Raw genomic sequence first — 23,267 nt, forward strand, 5'->3', positions numbered from 1 at the left:
TTAATGCCTCAAATTATTTGAACAGATATTTAAATGCTCAGTCTGACATCACGGTTTCATTCATTGTTTAAAGCAATAGTTCACCAGAAAAATTGTACTCACCCTCATGCCATCCCAGATATGTATGACTTTCTTTCTTCTGTGGAACACAAATTAAGATTTTTAGGAGAATATCTCTGCTCTGTAGGTCCTTACAATGCAAGTGAATGGGGATTAGAACTTTGAAGCACCAAAAAGCACATAAAGGCATTATAAAAGTAATCCATATGACTCCAGTGGTTAAATCCATGTCTTCAAAAGTGATATGATAAGTGTGGGTAAGAAGGACTGTAAGTAATTGTAAACTGTAAATTGTAAAATTTTTACTATAAATTCTCCTCCCTGCCCAGTAGGTGGCAATATGCACAAAGAGTGCGAATCACCAAGAACTCTTAAGAGAGAAAAGAGTGAAAGTGGACATTTATAGTAAAAAAAAAAGGACTTGCATATTGATCTGTTTCTCACGCACACACCTATCATATCACTTTTGAAGACATGGATTTAACCACTGGAGTCATATCAATTACTTTTATGCTGCCTTTATGTGCTTTTAAGAGATTCAAAGTTCTGATCACCATTTCCTTGCATTGAATGAACCAACAGAGCTGAGATATTTTTCAAAAAAATCTTTGTGTTCAGTAGAAGAAACAAAGTCATGCACATCTAGGCATGAGGGTGAGTAAATAAGAGAATTTTCATTTTTGAGTGGGCTAACCCTTTAACACTGTTTTGTGTTATACACAGTATATATATAGATTCAGTAATCTCAATGAGAAGTCTTGGACATCATTCCCTTAGACAAGCACATACTGTATGCATTTAAATATACATACTATAGATCAATATAATGGTTAAAACCTATACTGATCCGATATACAATCTATATTTAGTCTTATTAGAATTGTGGTTCATTTACTGTCGTGAAATCCCTTTACAGTACAATTCTGGTACTACAGGTAGCTTGTGTACTTGCAATTTAATGGTCAGTGCGATGAATGAACCATGAATGGTCACCCCTATCAGATTACTGATGTCCTTTATCCTTAACAGAGCTTCCCCAAGAGTGTCGTCATCGTGTTGAGACGTCACACCTCACATGCTGTAAAACGTCACTTTAAATTGCTTCTGCCCCGCCCTCGAGATTGAGTACCGCGCTCCTCTGTGTAGTCCTCCTCTTCTCTGGTTCATTCTCCTTGTTCGATTCGACTCTCAACAACACCCGGCAAAACTCTCAACTCGGAAATGTGAAGATTAAAGTGTTGCAAAGTCTATAATCCTGGATGTCTGGATTATTTGTTGATGCAGTGACAAAAATACGATTAAAACCGAGCAGTGAACGAAACGGGGTGGAAAAAGCCGACTTAAGTGGAAGAGTTGCAGCTTTAACTTAAAACTTCCCTTGCCAAACTTCCCTTGTTACTGGATTTTAAGAAAACTCTGCCACGAGACTGGATTATGGATTTTGAAGAGCGGTCACAATTGTACAGATGGCCCTGAATAACTGCGAGAGTATATTCACTTTCTTGCACCTTTGCTAAATCCATCTCATCGCATCTACTCAAGCGCTCACACCCTTGTGTTTCCACGTACTGCTGAAAGTAAGTAGGTTACACCGTTATACGGAGCTATGTATGTAGCATCGTTTTCCCAAAACCAATATTCATGCATAAAAGGATTTATCTTTTTTTTTTTTTACCTAGTATTTTTGACGTGATCACCTTTTGAAGTCAGTGGGTTGATGTTTACAGGCGTACTTGCACTCACTCGGCCTACTCTGGGCGAAATCGAAGTGCACACTTGCATTTTGTAGCGCGTGATGTTAAGTATGCACAGTTGCGATTACTCACAAGCGTATCTTAACTTTAAACAGATGCTATTGGCGGAGTTTTCCGCTGAAAATGGTTTGATAGCTTGGAAAATAAAAAAATAATAACTTTCCTGGTTTTAGGGGCAGGTTCCATGTTTTGAAACACTCTCGGATAATGTTATAGGTTGCCGTTCACAACGAAGGCGTTTTACGTTTGCGCTGTTTTTCCAATAGTTTTTGTATGTAAACATGCGCTAGACGGACGTTTTTGAGAGTTGTGACGCGTTTTGCTGTTTTTTTTTTTTCTTTTTCTTTCTTTTCTACCGGCGTCACACGCAGGAGCGCCGCGTTTTTCAGACGCTTTCAAGTTAAAAAATAACTTAAAATATAACTCTACTAGATATTTTCTTAGCGCAGTGACGTTTTCGGTGTGAACACCTCCTTAAAACTTTACTGAGTGCGTTTACATGCACATCAATATATTGATAACTACCAAAACACATCTGATTTAAAAAAGCCACCAACACAAGAAGACCGCGTTTACATGAGATTTCAAATCACTGGCGAAGATTATTCCCTGCTTTTGACGTCAAAATGTAAACGGTCATGGACGCCAGTGTCAAACCGATTTCTGACTTGCTAGTATCGTTATAATTAGGTGTGGGTGTGGCCTTTAGGGCGAGGGACCAATGACTCCCTACTATGGTTAGTGTTAGGGGTGGGCTTTAGGGATGTGGACCAATCAGATAGCGGTATGTCAGATTCAGGTTCAACACCTATAAAGGTGTTTAAATGCAACGCGAAATCAGGGTAATGGGCGAAAATCTACCTGTGTAGATCATTTTTTGCTTAAACTGTTTGAGTTTACACAGATATAACAACACAGTTTAAGGCATTTACATGACCTTATGCATCTTTGGCTCATTAGAATCGGTTAAGATTGCACAAATTTTATAGAATGTACATTCTTACACGCTTCTATAAAAATTGAATGTTAAATTTGTATTTTGATGACATGATGTTGGAGCAAATTGGGTTGGGTATGTTCAAATTGAACACAAAGCACAAATATTTTCAGATATTTTCACGCAGAAAGATGTCAGCTATACACAACATGTTTATTGTAAAACCGTTATTATGCAAGTCAAACCGCCTGTTGTAAAAATACTATAACGCACAGTTTTCCTGACCAACCACTGGGCGGCGCCATGATGATTCTAAATGCCACTGGACCTTTTCTCCCCAAGTTGGAATGCCCAATTCCCAATGCACTCTAAGTCCTCATCGACTCAATCCAGGTGGCGGAGGACGAATCTCAGTTGCCTCTGTGTCTGAGACCGTCAATCCGTGCATCTTATCACGTGGCTTGTTGAGCGCATTACCGCGGAGACATAACGCGTGTGGAGGCTTCACACTATTCCCACGGCATCCACGCACAACTTACCATGCGCCCCACCGAGAGCGTAATCCACATTATAGCGACCACGAGGAGGAGGAGGTTACCCCATGTGACTCTACCCTCCCTAGCAACCGGGCCAATTTGGTTGCTTGGGAGACCTGGCTGGAGTCACTCAGCACGTCCTGGATTCAAACTCGCGACTCCAGGGGTGGTAGTCAGCGTCTTTACTTGCTGAGCTACCCAGGCCCCCCACCGCTGGACTGTTTTCCGGTTCTGGTCTCCATAAAAACAAATGTAATCACTACCAAAAGAAGCGATCCAGACAGAGAACAACAACCATTTTAAGTGTTAGTTTTTGTAAAAAGTAGTTCAGGCTCTACTAGTGCAGTTGTTGGCTGTCATAACTCAAAATAGTCAATGACATCAACGTTACTAACCTCAGGCCATTCCGTCATGTCATTTACCCATTGGTGTAAGGCACTGTGAAAAGACAATCATCACGACTCTGAAAAGTATCTGCACTATGAAACAACATGTTTTTTTTTATTTTACAAATTTTACAAATGTAATACACTAAACATCACATTATCTGCTAAAAACAGTGATGCGAGTGAAAACACTGAAGACCGGAAAACAAAAACAGGCTTCCATTATGAATCGTGGAACACTTGCGTGTTCAGGGTAAAGGTGGATACACGGGCATACATCATGGAGTTCAGATGAAAACCACTATTGAGAGAAACAGTTAAATAATGCTGTTGCAACACCTTTTTTTGCTTAGATGTGCAACATTTCAAGGAGTGTCTTCACTGTTATCCCTAACTCATTATATATATATATATATATTCCCTCACATTGGATGCAAAATAATGAACTTTTAAGTTTTACTTTAAGATATGAGCACTCAGCAGCTTTTGCTAGTTTGGACATTTGGTAACCAAATTCTTTGTGTATGCAAACAAAAAGCTGACGTTGCCAGACATTCTTTAGTTGCAATGTTCAAAGTCTATTTGTCTTTTTCTCATGCCTTGCAAGTTAAGTTCATTCTTTGAGAAACGCCATGTCCTTTCAATTTTTGGACAGTTTAGGAAACAAAGTAATTTAGTAACTGTGGAGGTTGCTAAATAGCTTGAATTATCTGAACCATAACATCACCGTTTAAAAAAAACAAAAAAAAAACATAGAAATTGTTCTTTCCTATCGCTATATACATACATCTCTACATTTTTGCAATACAGTCATATTTCAAGTTAAGCTTAATCGACAGCATTTGTAGCATAATGTTGATTACCACAAAATGTAATTTAGACTCGCCTCTCCTTAAAAAAAAAAAAAAAAAAAAGCAAATATCTGGGTTACAATGAGGCACTTACAATGGAAGTTAATGGATCCGATCAGTAAAAGATAAAATACTCAGTTTCGAAACTATAGCCATGAGACGTTAACAATATGCGCGTTAACATGATTTTAATGTGATAAAATCGCTTGCTAATCTTTTCTGTGTAAAGCTATATCTGATTTTACAACTTAGTTGCCATGATGATGTAATGCCATTCACCCTAAAACGACAGTAAAAACAACAATTTAAACAACTTTATAGCTCAAATAATACACCAGTTTTAAGAGAATTAATGCAAGTGCTTTTATAAAAGTATAAGTGTCACATTTGCGCCTTTAAACTCTCCAATTTGTAAGTGCCTCACTGTAACCCAGATTTTTGCTTTTTTTAAAGAAAAGGAGGGACGAGTTGAAATAAAATTTTGTGGTAATCAACATTGTGAAACAAATGCTGTCGATTGAATTTAACTTGTATTGAACCTGGAATATTCCTTTAATTCACATTTTTGATGCTAATGTTTCAAAGCTAATAAAGAAGTATCTTCTTTGAATCTGAACCAGCACAAAACACAGACAATTTAGCCTATGCTAATCTGGTTCTTACTGATGCATATCTTTGGTAGCTAAAAAAATCATCTTAAACTAGCCTGTTTTGCCAGCTGGTTTGCTACTCTTAGTTGGTTTAAGCTAGTTTAGTTGTTCTCCCAACCTGGGCAAGCTAATGTTTAGCTGGTCGGCCAGCTGGTCAGGCTGAAACAAGTGCCGAAAGACCCTCAAAAACTAGCAAACCAGATCAGTCTGACCAGGGTGGGAGACCAGTAAGCCATCTTAGAATTGTTTAAGTTGTTTTGTCTCAACAGGGTTGTTTTTGAACATTGCAATTGATGTTGATTTTATATACAGTATAATGGAATGCAAGTTGATAAAAAAAATTCTTAAATAGTACTATGAAGCGACAATGCTCACTTCTGAAAAATAAGTTGAGGACGAGGTCAGTTATTAAAGCCTGAGATTTGCTGTATGTAGTCATAACTTCTAACATTACTTAATTTAGCAACAGTTTTCATAGTTTGCCTGTCATCAAATGTGTCAAGTCTTTATCAAAATGTATTCACTTTTTGGCATTGATGATATTTTTAAGCCTTGGATTACATTCTGCGATTTTCTGTGCACTTTTAGCTCTCCATTCACACAGAATGGCACAGTAAGGAAGAGAATTGATCTCATTCTGCGGCCTGGCCGGCTCCAAGCAGTACTAATTAGCACAGGTGACAGTATGGCCTTTCAGACGCTGCCACCCAATGACAGCGGCCATGATGTCATGGTGACCTCTCAGAATGATGCCATTGAGAAAGAGCAGGGTTTAGTACAGCTGCGGCCCAACCGCTCAATCCGTGTCACTGACAGCGCTAGGATAAGGAGGGGCTTATTTTGGACCCATGTGAATGAGTCACCAATCTGTACCAGGAATGTTTTCTTGTGCCTATCAGGAGAAAATATCTTTTAATTTTGGCCAGTAAACATGTTTACTTTGTGGTTGAAGCTGATAGCTTATCAGTGGTCTTGAGCTCCTATTTTGTTTCTAAATAACACAGGCTATCAATATTGAAGGTGGTGTGATGATTGTTTACTAAAGGAATGGCAACTCTTAAACTGTAAAAACTAGCCTAAAGTTAATTTATTGTGTTAGTTATTTGCTTTGTATTCTATATCCTTGCAGATGTGTTATGAAAATCCCTTTAATAATCAAACACGAGCAGAATGAATGTGTAAAATAGTTCGTAAAACCATTCCTCCTTAAATTGTCACATTAAATTCAATGCAACAGTTTCTGTAAGAACAGGTTTATGAATTATTCATTCTGCTCGTTTAATGAATAAAGCCCATTGATTATGTATGTTCCATAGTGTGTGAAAGTAATAACCCATCTTTATATCTTCCATAAGGATGTTATCCAGGCTGAGTGAGTGGTTCTGGAACGAGAGACTGTGGTTTCCAGAAGGCCTGGGTTGGGCTGACTTGGAGGATCACGATGGACTCACCTATGCCAAAGCAACAGACCTCTGGGCGACCCTGCCCATCGCCCTCGCCTTCCTTATTATACGACAGATCTTTGAAAGGTCAGCGTGCTATGTAGTACTAGTCCTTAAACATATGGTTACCACTTAAGTCAATATTGTAGCATTTGTTTTATGCAATGGATTTTCATCAAAGGTTAACATATGGACACATGGGGCCTTAATCATGAAACACGAGCAGAACAAATTATTTACAAAGTGATTATTAATGAATATTTCAACGTAAATTGTCCCATTGAATTGAATGCAACAATTTACTTATACGTATGACTTGTGCAAAATTTTATCTGCTCGTGTTTCATGAATATGGCCAGTAATGTTTGTCTACTGAAAAGGCTAAACAATTGTATTTAAATTTGAAGAAATAGACCTTATTGTGAGGAACTATATACAGAAGTACAGAAGAAGGACATTTGTTGCCATTATGTCTGCCTTGTAATTGGATTTGTCCATTAATCTTGCAATGATGCACTTTTTTCAAATCTTAGTAAGTTAGTGTTGGGTTAAAAGTGTTAAACTACTGTTGTCTGTTATTAGGACAGTGGCCATTCGACTGGCCACAGCTTTGGGTGTAAAGGAGAAAGTCAGAGTGCAAGCGGCACATAACCCCACTTTGGAGTCATACTTCAGCATCACGACTAAAAATCCCACACAGGTACAAAAAGTTATTTCTGAGAAAAGGCCTAGCATCATTTGCTTTCTGATTCCATTTAATATTTTATATCTAATGCAGTGACATTTATTGGATTTTAAGTGTGGCTTAAGTGTCCAGATACTTTTTGGGGCCACTGTACATCCAACAGCACATGGTGCAAGTTGAAACTTGCGTTATAAATAGGGATGCACCAATGTATTGCCTGCCGATATTTATCAGCCAATTATTGACCAAATTAAAACCATTTTTATAATCAGTTAGTAACACACTTTTTGAAATATCTGTGAATTGAAATGCACAATCCAGAAATAATAATATACACAATATGTAGAACTGTTGGCAGTCCTAAGAACATGTAATATTAAAATGTTTTCTTTCTTATTTTCACGCTAATGTGGAAAATCGGCCATAAACAGACCTGACAGTTGTGAAAGCGGCACTTGCCTATATGCTACATGAAGAAAACTATATAAATGGTCAAAATAGACAATCAAGTATCTGCAGTAGCAGTGATTGGCCAGAAACACTATAGTATTCGCATCCCACGTCAAAGTTCCATTTTTACAGCAGAAGCCCGTGCTCTACTTCTGGCTCTGGAACATATTGAAGATGCAAAAGAACAGAACTTCATATTATTGACTGACTCAGAATCCTGCCTTCAAGCACTAGAATCTCTGAAGACAGATCATCCCATTATAGTTGATATTTTAGTAAAAGCAGATCATTTACAGAGATATAATTACAGCATAATCTTTTGTTGGATTCCGGGACATAGCATTTTTGTTGTTGTTTCTTTTGTAATGAGCAAGCAGACACTTTTGCTAAAAAAGCTCTCACAGAAAAAACAAAGAGTGTCAAATTTCACCTTCAGACCTCAAGCCCCTTATTCAACTCCTGTATGTTAGATAAATGGCAAGCGGAATGGGAAGGGTGTCACAAAAAAAACATATTTGAAATAAATCCTGTGGTTGGAAAAATATATATTTATCCTCTCAAATCTAGATATGAACAAGTGGTGTACACAAGGTGTTGTGTAGGCCACACCGGACTGACCCATGGGTATTTTTTGAAGGGTGAAGAACCACCAAAATGCAAAACATGTAAATGTAAACAGTAAAACATATTATTTTTGTCTGTCCAATTTTTAATGTCATGAGACATTGTTTTTTTACCAGAAAATACTTTGAAGGACCTGTTTTGTAAGGTGTGCCCAGAAAAGCTTTTAGAATTGTTATCACAAGTACAGCTAAAGGATCTTTTATAGAATTGTCATATTGTATAGGATTGATTAACCTGCTTTGTTCCATATATTATAATTTTTTATGAAATTGTTTGATTACAATCAATAAACCAAACAAACTAAAAAATTGGTTGAGACAAACAAGACATCTGTTAATGCTGAATGCGTGGTTACTAAACTTTAAAAGACTGAGTTTTAAAATATAGTCTGCATTCAGTGCTTCAGTAAGAGCTTCAGTCAGCGCTGTGTGAGCAAGCGGCACCCTCTAGCGGTCCGGATGCATTATCCATTATACCACTATACAGAATACAGAACTTAAAAGGGGGTTTTGTTCCTTTGGTTAACTTTAATTTTTTTCATGATGTGGTTGGCATTTCCGTGCAATTGCCTATCATATGCATGGTATGAATTTTTTATGTTGTTTTGAAATGCAACAGTAGTGGAAAAATGTTGTAGGAGATCAAAAATTTATTTTTTCATATAAATCATCATATTTAGTTGTTTTTTTTGTTTTTTTTAATCTTTTTGTATCTATGTATCTTTCTTTCATTGTGGCTCTCTTTAAAATTTTGGCCTGTGTTTAGCAGATCCAGTTCATGTTCAGTGAAATTTTTGTATTGTTTACACAGTAAAAAAAATGTCTAAGTGAAACCGTGCTCTTATGACAAAATCTGGTCATTGGCAAAATATCCTATTGGCTATAGTTTTTTTTTGTGATGTTGTTGTTAAAATCGGTATCTGTATTGGCCAAAAATTTTCATATTGGTGCATCTCTAGTTATAATTGCACTAATGTTGACTACACAATCACTGAAATGTTTTCCTGTGTGACAAAACATGTAACCAAGGCACTGCAAACTAAAACACTATGGTAGTAATCTCATTACATCCTCTTGTTCTCTACAGAGTGAAATTGTGAGTTTAGGTAAAAAGACAGGCTACTCAGAAAGACAAATCCACAGATGGTTCAGGAGACGAAGAAATGAAGAGCGACCCAACCAGCTCAAGAAGTTCAGAGAGGCCAGGTACAGAACAATACACCATTTTTTACACCCTTCCATAAATAACCATAAATTAGATAATGTGGCATATTTGCAAAAAGCAATTGACTGCCTAATGTTGTAAATATTACTACTGAGTAACAAATCTTACTGATAATCTGAGCATTGAATGGTACAACATACAGTACAGTTGTAGTATATACACTATTCACTGCACAACAGAGGGAAAAAAAAAAATGTTACAGTAGAGAGTGTAATGAACACCGGAGAAATGCTCTGTGGGATTAATAAATAGAGACTATCTGTGGGTTGACCTTTAAGATTTAATCCTTGACATTCCAACATCTGTGTTTTTTTTTCACTGCAGAAACATGTCCTACGCATGTAATTAAAGTAGTTCATTATCATGGCCAGCTGTCAATCACAAAAGTAGTACATAGACACTTTAAATACAGGTGTACAGGGTGTTTGATATAGTGTGTTTTAGTTTTGCATTGTGTGGGCTTGTTGCAGTAGTTTTTACTATTGTGCGTGGACTGTCATTCTTGCTATGCCTTTTTTGCCTGTATTTGTGACATCACTTATATGTGCATTTACTTAAACCTATGTCCTCAAATTGAATAAGCTGGTAATCAAATGTTTAATGTAAGAACAATAAAGGCGTCACTTTATGATTATGATAGATTCTTGGCTTTGTATGTTTTGTTGCTGTTAATGTGTTTGCTTCTTGTTGCTAATACATTTTCTTACAGTTGGAGATTTACCTTTTACCTTCTTGCTTTCATTGCTGGCCTTGCTGCCCTTATTGATGTGAGTATCTTGAACACTTTTCTTCCTCTCCGTTAATGATGGAGAGAAGTTGTAGTTCCCCCTTCTGTCAGTTCCAAAACCTACGGACAATTTTGACAACGGATAATGCACATTATTTGTTTTCAAATATTTCTGCGTGTGTTTTGAGGTAATATTCTGTAAAATAAATTTTAATTGTCTTGTTTGCTAACATTTAAAGGAATGTTCCGGGCTCAGTACAATTTAAGCTCAATCAACAGCATTTGTGGCATAATGTTGATTACCAAAAAAAAATAAAAATAATAATAATTTGACTCAATATTATTCAAGCAATAATCTAGGTTACAGTGAGGAATTTACAATGGAAGTGAATGGGGCCAGACCATAACCAATAAACCATTTCAAAAGTATTGCCACAAGGCGTAAACATTTATATCTGTAAACATGATTTTAGTGTGATAGTCACTTACAAACCTTACATGTGTAAAGTTATATCCAACATTGTTGTATAGACGTCTTAATGCTGGTAAATCGTGTAATCTGGCAAACACTGTTACACTGGTAAATCCCTGATTTTATCACGCTAAAATGTTTAGCACCTATAATGTTTGCGTCTTATGGCTATAATTTTAAAACGGTGTGTATTTTAATGTTAATCAGTTGGCCCCATTCACTTCCATTATAAGTGCCTTACTGTTACTGATTTATTTTTATTTATTTATTTAAAGAAACGAGGGATATGTCAATAATTTTTTGTGGTAATCAACATTATACCACAAATGTATTGAGCTTAACTTGTATCGAATCTGGAACATTCCTTTAATTGTATTTTAGCTTATATGTGGGTATATAGAGGGGTTAAATTGGGAATTTAGAGGTGGCGGAAAGGTTCTGATGTGTCACAGACTGGACTATTTTCTTTTTGGAATCGAAGGTGCCGGAACGCCACGCCAGGGTGCCAAAACACTGTTCCAGACCATTCTGCCCCAATTTAACCCCTGGGTATACAGTATATTGGTATTATAACAATATCTATATATTGGCTATTGAAAACCCCTTATTGGCCGACCATTACTCCTCCGTCATGTTTTAAACTGCGTTCTTGTCCGGATGAACTGTGAGAGCACTTTTGTCTCACCTATATTATGTTAATCCTGTCTGTGTTTTTATTCTGTAGAAACCCTGGCTCTACAAAATGGAAGAGATGTGGAATGGGTTTCCAAAGCTGGTATGTTCATTCGTCTTCAGTCTGTGAACTTTAAGTATCCCAGACAAAAATCTAAAATGAACTTTCAGTTCCCAATCTGGTAGGCATATGTAAATAAGGCCACACAAATGTAAATTTGCCTTAAAACTATGCAAACGATTACAAATGACCTGACATTAGATTACCCATCTCTCTCTTTTTTTCAGACGCTGCTGCCGTCTCAGTACTGGTATTACATGATTGAACTAGGATTTTACATTGCGCTGCTCTTCAGTGTCGCGTCAGATGTCAAGCGAAAAGTGAGTGTGCCAAAAATATCAAAACTCTGAACTTAGAAACATAACTGAAAGAATCCATTTCACAGAAAAAGAAAACATCACATTAGGTTAGGAATGCTGAAATGCATCATTGATGTGTACAATACGTGGTACTGATCACTGGAAAGCATTTCTACAAGATCTCTACTTTAAACGTGAGGTGCTACCGGCTTTGTGTGTGTTTGAGGGTAGTTAATATTTTAAGTCATGGTCACTGTACGATTTTGGCCACGATTTAGCTGTCTGAGACGAATTTCAGGAATCCTAAAGATTTCTGTTGTCATAGGGCAAAATCGGCAATCTTACAACGTTCAGTGTGACATGTTCACCGACGGCCGATTAATAGCCTTTGCGAAGATCTTCAGCCTCTGAAGTTCTGGCAGTGTCAGAAATTTAGCATCGCAGCCATATATAGTGTGACTGCTATTACGACAGCCAAACGAGATAGTCCGCTCCTCTCTCGCACCCCAATTCACTTGGAAAGAAAACCTGCTCCTTGTCTGCACCATAGCAACATTTGTGCCCAGTTATCACTACTCAAGCGCTTTCAATATTTTTTCTTCTTTTCATTTTATATAAAAGGTTTTAATAAATAAATAAGTAGGAAATACTTGGAGAAAAGTGTAACACTTCAGCACTATGAAAGCATTATTCCCTGAATTAAAGATCTTACAAAATGAAAATAAATGATTGCATTTTTTTAACAGGTTTTTGTCTTTACATTTATCATGCATTTTCTTTACAACTTCATTTTAATTACTATTTTACTTTAAGAAATTTTCTTAAAATGAATGTAAACTTCTTTAGTTAAGATTCAAACAACTCCAATTATATTGGTAAGTATTTATGGGTGTAACAGAGTTCGTATTTTCAGGGCAAATGGAGGAATCAAGAGGCAGCGGAAACGGTCAACGTGTGGATTTTGTGGCCAAATAAACACAGAAGCAAGTCAATGAGAGTTCACTTCACACACAGCCGTCTCTCTCTCTGCTTTCTCTTTATGCCGACTGATGTGTCTGCCTTTTCAGGTCTCCCTCCACCATCACTATAATGAGAGCCTTACCGCTCTCCCTCTCCCGCAGACAGATACACGACCATGTCCCCATCCCCACAATGGGATGTTTAATCCAAATCAGCAGAAACAATTGGATACAATTATAGAAATCTATGTCATGTTTGTGCATTATCCATAGGGAATTTGTAAGTGCGATATGTTATCAGCCTATATGAATTTTCAAAATTTTGCGTGGCCGACAGACGTACGGAGAAAGATGTTGTCATTTTTATTTGTATAGCGCCTTTCACAATACACATCGTTTCAAAGCGGCTTTACAGAAGATCAGGCATTAACAGAAGATAAAACTGTAATATCTATAATGTCTTAGAGTCATCATTGTGTAGTTTGATAAAATATGATTGTGAATTGTGTTTAAAAATAAGTAATTAACAATTGTATTTAGAACCCCAGTGAGCAAGCCGAGGGCAACTGTGGCAAGGAACACAAAACTCCATAAGATGTTGGTTAATTGAGAAAAATAACCTTGGGAGAAACCAGACTCACTGTGGGGGCCAGGTCCCCTCTGGCTAACATCATAAATATAATGCCAATATTACTTATGTATAGTGCAAGTCATGGTTTAAAATGATTAAACTATGTAAGTGTTAAGGGTCAGTGTTTAAAACAAAGATTTTGTATGAACTGTAAGATTAATGACTAGTGTCTTTGAAGTCCATCCTGGATTAACTGCAGAAGTTCACATAGATGCAATTGTCCTTGTTAGTTGGCTGATGAAGGGTTTTGTTTGCAATTAATTGATAGTCTATGTATTCCATTTCAAGAGTGTAATCCATCAGTAGACAAAGGTGATGCAGGCAGAGATCAGTTAGGTGCATCGCAGTTCAATCTGGCCGGTAATTTCTGTGAGGTCTATCCTAAGTCCAAGGTTCAGGCTATGGCATATTAATTATCCCATGTCTTATGGTTTGAGTTGGCATCAGTTCATCGTCTGAAGTCTATCGTAATAGACTGAAGTGATGTTTGGCTGGCACCGGCTGCTATTAGTCATCATCACACATCGACACGTAGCAGTGGAGTCCAACATGAAGCAGGAATGGAGCTGAATCTGGCCGGTTCTGGTGACCTCAGGATGGGAGTCCCGAGGTTGAGACAGGGAAACAAATAAAATAATATTAGCATAGATGCCATTCAATTTATTGCAGAGTTATAGATCATGATCACTGTTTCTGGTTCCAGCAGACCTAACTAAAGCAGCCTAATTGTGAGTTGAAGGATAAATTAGGTGTATGCCTGTCTAAATAGATGAGTCTTTAGTCTAGACTTAAACTGAGTGAGTGTGTCTGCATCTCGAACAGTGTTAGGGAGACTATTCCATAGTTTAGGAGCCAAATATGAAAAGGATCTACCTCTTTTTGTGGATTTTGATATTCTAGGAATTATTAACAGGCCAGAATTTTGCAATTGTAATGAACGTGATGGAATATGAACGTACTATAACCCACCATTTTTGTTTTCCTCTATGTGAACGGAGCAGTTTGTAATTTTTCGGGCCACAAATCTTTTTATTTCTACAATGAATATTTGGTTGTGGTAGCTAATTATTACTGTAGGCTACCTCCCACACTCGCGTTCATTCTCAACATCTAAAATTGTTTTGTATTTGGGATCAGGCTCAGTCTTATTATAGGCCTATTTGACAAAATCCATCTTTCTTGTAAATGTTAGCCTATGATCTTGATGAAGTGGTATTGGAGCAACGGAAATACTGATGTCCTGACTTTCAGTAAAACAAAATGCTCCTCCGGGCAAATCTCGCTGTTTCGCTTCTATTCCGCAATGCTCCCGCAATGTAAGTCACGTTCACTGATCAGGATGATTGGGACCACAGTCGGCTACAATGTGTATCGTACAGTCTGACATAATGTCGCACAGTGTGCCATGGTGATATCAATGCTTTCATATCGTACACTCTGACAAGCAACAATCTTAAAGGACTGTAAAAATCCTACAGTGTATAGCAGGCTTTACTTGCACATCTTTGAAAAATCTCATCTTAAAGAAACCTTTGCTAATAATAATCTTTTTTTTTTTTTTATTGGTCTGGTCTGTTGCCACCACAAAGAACATTAGCCATACATTGAAGCATTAGTGACATGCTAAATAATGATAGAAAAAAAATATATATCATATCTAAAAAGCCCTAAAGTGCTTCCCATGTTTAGTGTTACCATTAATCTTCTTGCCTCATAATTGAACTGAATAGAGAAGATTGGTTCATTTTACTTTTCCAATGGTATGAAATATCCACACAAGATCTCTTTGCGTTTGGGCTGTGTGTTAAATCCAGCTTTGTACAACAACAACAACAAAAAAGTCACCTGCTTGAGACAGTAGAATGTAACAGAACAAATATCACCTTGACGTTTTCACCAACTAAATTTGAATAGATCACCTATTTGCCACGATCATACGATAAATCAGTCACTTAGTTTATGGTGCTCATCTTGAACTTTGATTCTAAAGCTTTGGTAGTTTTATACTAATATCACGCTCCTAGCAAATATGAATGGCACAAACTGTAGTGCCTTTTAATTTATAAGAAAAAGAGTAAAACACTTATACACACACTAATATCTTTAAATAAAGATAATGATGCAGTTTAGTAGTCATGTCAGATATATTTTATTATTTGTGAAGAACTGCAAAAGCATTTATAGAAAAAATAGCCCTTATAAAAATGTAATGTGGTGATACCATAGTACAGTCATGGTATCAGATGGTAATATCATTTTGTGGATGGTTCCCTTTTGGAATGGTTCATTTTTTTTTTTTAACCAATTCCTATTATAGTAGGAACGTTCTATTTAGGTTTTATTTTCCTAACCGTAAACTAACATTCCCAGAATGTTGTAAGGAGGTTTTGGTGTGACAGCCTCATTCAAACTTATTCAGAATGTTTAAATCCAAAGGTTATTTGTAGGTTTTATTTATTTATTTATTACCATAAAACGAACTTACCAGAAATGTTCTGGGAACCCAAAATTGTTAGTTGGGATGGTATTTGGGTATAAACTTTGAAGGAATAGTTCACCCAAAAATGAAAATTCTCTCATCATTTACATACATTTACATAAATGTAATCCATATGACTCCAGTTGTTAAATCCATATCTTCAGTTGCAATATGATGGGTGTGGGGGTGAAACAAATATTTAAGTCCTTTTTTTTTTACCATACATTTCCACCTTTGACCAACCCTGACCTGTAGGTGGCGATATGCACAAAGAATGCAAATCGGCAAAAAAAAAAAAAAAGAATGTGGAAGTGAAAGTGAAATTGGAGATTTATGGTAAAACTTAAATATTGATCTGTTAAAATATTGAGTTGTGAAAAGTATTTAACCACTAGAGTCATATGGATTACTTTTATGCTTCCTTTTATATGCTTTTTGGACCTTCAAAGGTCTGACCACTATTCAGTTGCATTGTATGGACCTATAGAGCTGAAATGTTCTTCTAAAAATCGTCGTTTGTGTTCAGCAGAAGAAAGAAATTCACACACATCTGGGATTGCATGAGGGTGAGTAACTGATGAGAATTTTCATTTTTGGGTGAACTATCCCTTTAATTTGCACACACATCATGATAGCGATATTCATTTACATGGTACTACAAGGCATTTCAAATAATACCATGGTATAACTGGCACATATGTGCAAAAAACCGAAACAAAATATGGTATTAATGTGGTACTTTTTTTTTTTCTGTAAGATGACAATGTCTCTCTGTCTCTTTGCCTTAGGACTTTAAAGAGCAAATCGTTCACCATGTTGCCACCATCCTTCTGATTAGTTTCTCATGGTGTGTGAACTACATCAGAGCAGGAACACTCATTATGCTGGTGCACGACGCAGCCGACTATCTGCTTGAGGTAATGGGACATTTAAAGAACATTAGACTGTCTCAAAGCCTCAACTTAAAGTAACACTTGATTCAATTGGAAAAAAGTTTATTTACAAACATCAGAATGAACGTACCTCAAATGAAAGCAGTGAATCAGTTTGTTCAGTAATATTAGAAGTGGAATTTTGTCAAGTTGGATAGCTTTCCTTTTAATCGCAAGATTCGTCATTGGTCACAATTGCAGGGTATAATTTTTGCCTTCTGTTAATGAGTTTCAGTTTTGTCACATTGAGCTTGTAAATGCCCAAAGCAATAGGAGTAAAAATCTACTGTCAATTCAGTCTCGGAATACTGACCACTAGTGATGATTTTGTGCAAGTGCAAAAATATAGTATACATTCCATTTGTCTCTCTTTCCTATAACAGTCTGCCAAGATGTTTAACTACGCCGGCTGGAGAAAGACGTGCAACTACATATTCATCGTCTTTGCTATCATCTTCATCATCACCAGACTCATAATCCTCCCATTTTGGTGAACTGAATAATTGTATTTTTTGATCCCGATGTTTATTATTGATAAGATTGGATAGTTCTGAAATGAAATTCTTATTGGAAATGTAACAGTTTATTGAACAGTGGAGTCTTCTAGCATATTGCTGATGCCGCCGTTTTATAAAAGCAAAAACCCAATAGAAGCAGTTTAGTACAGTGACTTTACCAGGCATATGGGGTGTTCTTTACCCTCTTAATAGTGGTAAAATCACTGTAATGCTCTTGAGGCTTATTGCTTTAATTATAAATCATTCTAAATATTCCACTTTCTGTATTTGACATATTCCAAATTATAATTGCTTCTATAATCTCAAAAGGAAGCCTTTATAAATAGTAATTTGAGCTTGTCTCATGATATGGTAGAAATAACACTTTAAATATGGTGAAAATTATCTCTGTATGACTTTTTCTTTTCATTAGTAGCTAAAGGTCATTCTCTCTCTCTCTCTCAGGATCTTGCATTGTACCTGGGTGTATCCAGTGACTGTATATCCTCCATTCTTTGGCTATTACTTCTTCAACGGGCTGCTGTTTGTGCTGCTGTGTCTGCACATCTTCTGGGCCGTACTCATCCTGCATATGGCCATCAAATTCCTGCCAGGCAATGTGAGTTGTGCAAAATCAGACACATGGACATTTATTTTAATCCCTAAACAACGTGCATTAAAAAATGTTTGCCCATGTAATTCAACAAGATTATTGATGCTAGTGCACTTTGACTGCTGTATTGCTGCTGCTTGGAATTCCAAAATGTAATTCTCTGAAAATCTGGCCTAGCTGAAACAGGCAGACCATTGTTACATCATCACTGGCAGTTACACGTCATGACATGAGGAATAAAATTTTCCTTGATCTTTTGACATATAAGAGGTCATTGTACTATAAAAACAGTAAGTTTCAGAACTCAAAACTTTCTCATCACTGCAAAAAGAGCATTTGTTGAAACAAAGCTGCCTAAACGACTTGTTCTCTACTTCCTCCATATTGTGATGTCACACTGTGGTAGACATTTGCATTTGACCGCCTCCACAACAACACATCAATGCCTACAATACCGCTAAGCCAATCATAACAGTGGGCATTTGCTCTCAGGTCTTAAAGGAGAAGCAGCACCAAAACCGAGCATTTCTGACAGAGGGTCAGAATTAAGGTGGAAAATGATCATGTTTCACAAATATAGGGCTGTTTTTTTATTTTTATTTTATTCTTATTTTTTTTTGGTACCAAAAAACAAAACTTTACTAATATTATAAGTGAACATTGAGAAAAAGGCATGTCATGACAACTTTAATGCTTATTATTAGGGCTGGGTAAAAATATCGATTTTCCAATGCATTGTGATCTTCGTTTGAACAATCTGTATGTACATTCTTAAATCTCAAGATTGATCTTATACTCTATGTGGCAACCCTGTATAATGCAAGTAAATCACTCGCATGCGCAACCAAATCTCACTTTATGATAGACTAGACTAAAAATGTTTATGATTAGCCACTGGCTAGCTAGTAAATGTTCAGATTTCACTTACTAGTGATTGAGTAGTACAGTGGAAAAGAAGGTATTATCACAGAGGTCCTTTCACTGCGTGTTGAGAGTAAAAGTTTGGTTTAACTCATTCTATGTGTCCAAAGACGAGATCCACGGATCCATATGTCATTGAATAGTGTCTCTTTTAATACCCTTTCTGTTTTTTACAGCCAGTTGTTTGATTAAAAACAACAAAAAAATAAACATTTTATTCTAATCACACATGGATGCGCTAAAGAAACTATGCATGTCTTTTCCTGTTATATGCGTTTAATGGCTGATGCCGGTAGTCTTAAAAAGACAGTACAGATTAAGCACGTGTTCTACATATCAATGTAAATACTTGTAAATAGTACAGATTATGCAAGTAAACAATAAAAATGTAACAAAAATATATATGCAACCTAATACATGCAATTTTAAGACATCAATTGTTGAAATAGTCTCAATTTAAACATTTTTCAAAAGCTAAAATGTTATCAATTTGATGAAAAACTAATGATAAAATATAATTTGTAAAATGAATATTTTCAAATTGTACCAAGAAGGGTTACCTAGAAGGTGCCTTTAAAATTAAGAGCATTAGCTGAGACAGAATTTATTTCATATTTAAACAAAAGGACATTATAACAGAATTGTTCTTGTATAAATAGATATCGAATAGAAATTAATTGATATATGAATCGAATTGAGAGCTTGTGAATCGGAATGCACTTTGGAAATTGTATCAATACCCAGCCCTATTTATTAAACATGAATACATTTTAACAGTGTCAGAGAGAAATTTTCTAACTTTAATGTTAAATTTCTTTAAGAATTAATTTAATAAAAACAAGGTTGAAATTATATATAGAATGAAGTTTGAATGGTTTCTGTACGTTAAGCGGTTCGAGCTGAGTTAATTGCATATAATACTGAGAAGTATGAGGGATTTTATTACACTGCTCGAACTTCATACACTGTTAAATGCTTCAATTGAAAGCTCATCAGAGTTCATTTGCCACGCTGCAGAATATTGTGGAGGACGAGAGGAGTGACCGAGAAGAAACAGACTCAGAGGGCGAAGAGGAAGACGAAGGTGAGAAAGACAGGAGAGCACCAATTAAAAACGGACCAGTGCTGAATGGCTACTCTCCCCTAAACAACAACCATCACCGCAAGACTGAGTGATGCTGAATGAGACGAGAGAGGAGGTACAATGTTCCCCATCACAATGTACACAAGGACGAGACCAACATAATAAAGAGAGGGGTGATTGATGGATTGAAAAAAGGCCCAGAACACCCACACACATTCTACACACTTGAATGGGATGCACATTTTTTCTAAACAGACGTACTTTAAAAACAAGGAAGGAAAAAGATAGCCTTTTACCCTGCTCATAAAACATTCAAAACACTATTAAAAGAAACAATGTTAGTAAATAATATTTTTTTCTTTGCAAAAATGTAAAAACCATCCAGAAGAAAAAGGATTTCTATTAGTAGTGAATCCAACATTCACTTGCTTTACTGAAAATATGTTCTCCAGTGTATTGTGTTTAGTGCCTTATTATAAATCCTACTTCTGTCATACTGTGTTTCTTACATATTACTTTCTGTTTGTTTTATTGGGCATCAAACACACTATTATACTCCTCTGTTAGTTGTCAGTTAGGCATTTTTGCACATTTTGCTGATCAACTTTCAGTGCTTGACTCCTTTATGAATTTCAAATTCAGAGCTTTCCAGAAACCAACTGGAATTTTTTTTGAGTTCACTATTTAGTTCACGTCCTTTTAGAATCGCAGTCTCACTAAGTGACCTTTTACATCCTGCCTTTCATGCACACGTGACCTTCGTTATAAGCATGTGTGGACAGACACTGCCCAGGGCCTCACTCCTCTTTTCCCAATGTAGTTGCTGTTATTAACTTTACTGACCCATTACTGCTACACTACCACTTAGAGATTCTAAGACCATCTAAAACTAGTTTGCACGGTTCTGTTTGGACGAACCATTTGTATTGCAGATACTTTGTTCCTTTTTTTTTTTATGGATTTTTGTTTTTTTCAGTTGGTTTTCATTTAAGATTATTTTTATTTAAGGTCCAGATTTTTTCAACAAGCCTGATAAGCTGATAATCATGGTTCCTTGATCCTGCAACATAAAAAATAAAAATAATTCTTTTATATCTCACATTTCTGACTTGCATGATATAAACTTGAAATTGTGAGAAATAAAGTCACAGTTGTGAGTTTAAATCCTGCAATCACGACTTTATTTCTCATAATAACGAGATAAAAACTTGCAGTTTAGTTTGTCGCGCAATTACGATTTTATATCTCGCAATTGCATGAAATAAAGTAAAAATTGAAAGATATAAAATTGCAGTTGCAAGGTTTTTAGACTTTATTATATCTCACAATTGTGACATTTATATATTGCAATTTCAAATTTATTTCGCATAATTGTTATAAAGAATGATAAAGTCAGAATATTACTAAAGTAATATAGACAGAATTGTGAGATATAAAGTCAGAATTACCTCTTATTTTTTAATTCCATGGCAGTATCCGGCTTCCATACATTTATGCAGTAGAAGATGGAAATGTAGTTGTTAAAACAAAGTACTTGGCAGGAGAACTTTAAGCCAATGTTTTTGTCTGTTCCATTTATATAATGAAAGATTACATTTAATAATCAGTATTTAGTACTGGATGCACTTTGTAGCTCTCCATCCTTATGTTGTGTTGATATAAAGACTGTAAAATGCATTTATTATAATAATTCTGTTATTGGCAAACTGTTTGACATCATTGAAATCTAGACTTGCAGTTCAGTATTTATGGGAAATAGATTCCATAGTTAAAAATGGAATTTGCCCAATATGTACTGTAGATATGTACTGTTTGCTCTGTATCTGCAATTTTACATGAGTGTGTTAAACCTAAAGTGTTTGATTCAACAATGAGGTCAGATGTAACATCCTCTTTCCACATAATCTCTTATTATTATAGTTTAAAGGTATATTCACTGAAAAATGAAAATTGTAATCATTTACTCACCGTCATTTTTTTTTTCAAACCCATATGACCTTCTTTGGTGTTTGGAACAACTTGGAACAACAGAATTTTCATTTTTGGGTAAACTATCCCTTTAAGTGACAGTTTAAAATTGTGGTCCTATATGTGGTGCAGTATTTATTTATTTTTATCTCAAAGTCAGTGTCAATACAGGTGCTCATTATGTAAAAAATGCATTTTTGCAAATGGAACGGGACATCTGGATTGGCTTTACAAAGTTATTTTGAGTTTCCAAATATTTTCACAAGTGCCTTATTTGTACATGTATATTTGAGTTGCTTGTTGTCTGTATTCTCCTTACCTCATCATCTTTCCACTATAGAATCTTTTCAAACTATATCATCATCCTCCTCTCTCTGTCTCTCCTCTGTTTACATCCACTCGTTCATCTATTCTTACGGCTTGATGCCAAGACCAATCCCCCCCATTGCGTCCTGTCAAATGTGTGTCCACTGCACAAACATAAATATGATCCATGTTTTTGTTATATTTTGTATTGTCATTATTCAAAGATGAAAGATAAAGATTCTTGTGGATGACGAACTTTTGTTTTATGTGCTTGTTTTTGAAATAGTTTGTCAAACTGGAAAACCGTCCAAACAATCTTTTTTATTATTTGTATTTATGATGTTATAGATTTCCCATTATAGAAAATAGCTACAGTTGTATGTATCTTCCTAAATTGTTTAGGGTCTATAAGGATTTAGGATGATTACAAATCTAGGGGGCAATGCCCCACTTAGACCCGCCATTGGATCAGATCATCACTAAAAAGTCTTAAAGTCTGATAGAAATTGCGTTGGCTACATTTGCGTTTTCTAGTCAGAATCACAGCTTTTATTTAGACAGACTGTTTGTATTTCATCTAATTCCCATTTGCTGTTATTTAAGACTAATTGCAGTTAAATGTTTGCTTCCTATGGTGGGATTTTTCATTTATGTCATTAAAAATACACTTAGGCTATTTGTTGAAACCAAAAAATGCACGGTTTCAAAAAAGTAGAAACCATTTACTTGAAATAAGTGCTTGGAATTGTAATGTTATGTACATTTTTACTAATGTTTATATATATTATTTGCAGCCATCACCTTGTTCTAATTGGTTCCATGTTCTAATATGTAAGAGTACTTAAACATTTACTTATGTCACTCATAGAAGTCATCGTCACACAAATGGCACCAAATCTCTTTTGTAAGAAAGCATCAGCCAATTAAATAGAAACCTGTTCCCATGTTCTTTTTTTTTCCTAAGTCTTTGTTTTGAGGCTTTTGCATGTACGGCAGCTCCAAATATTTTTCCTAGATATTTTTAATACCTCCGTTGAAACTCTTCGC

General features: G+C 35.9%; 1 protein-coding gene across 1 annotated transcript; it reads left to right on the forward strand.

The window, feature by feature from the left end:
- Positions 1-1,163: 1,163 nt before the first annotated feature.
- On the forward strand, positions 1,164-22,471 carry cers2a (ceramide synthase 2a). Its single transcript, XM_051671812.1, has 11 exons — positions 1,164-1,637; positions 6,530-6,703; positions 7,199-7,316; positions 9,462-9,580; positions 10,309-10,366; positions 11,523-11,573; positions 11,759-11,851; positions 16,688-16,816; positions 17,215-17,321; positions 17,794-17,947; positions 19,880-22,471. The coding sequence occupies exons 2-11, from the start codon at positions 6,531-6,533 to the stop codon at positions 20,036-20,038; spliced, it is 1,161 nt and encodes a 386-aa protein (XP_051527772.1). The 5' UTR covers positions 1,164-1,637; position 6,530; the 3' UTR covers positions 20,039-22,471.
- Positions 22,472-23,267: the final 796 nt, after the last annotated feature.

Source organism: Myxocyprinus asiaticus, chromosome 34 (assembly GCF_019703515.2).
Source record: "Myxocyprinus asiaticus isolate MX2 ecotype Aquarium Trade chromosome 34, UBuf_Myxa_2, whole genome shotgun sequence".
Taxonomy (NCBI): domain Eukaryota; kingdom Metazoa; phylum Chordata; class Actinopteri; order Cypriniformes; family Catostomidae; genus Myxocyprinus; species Myxocyprinus asiaticus.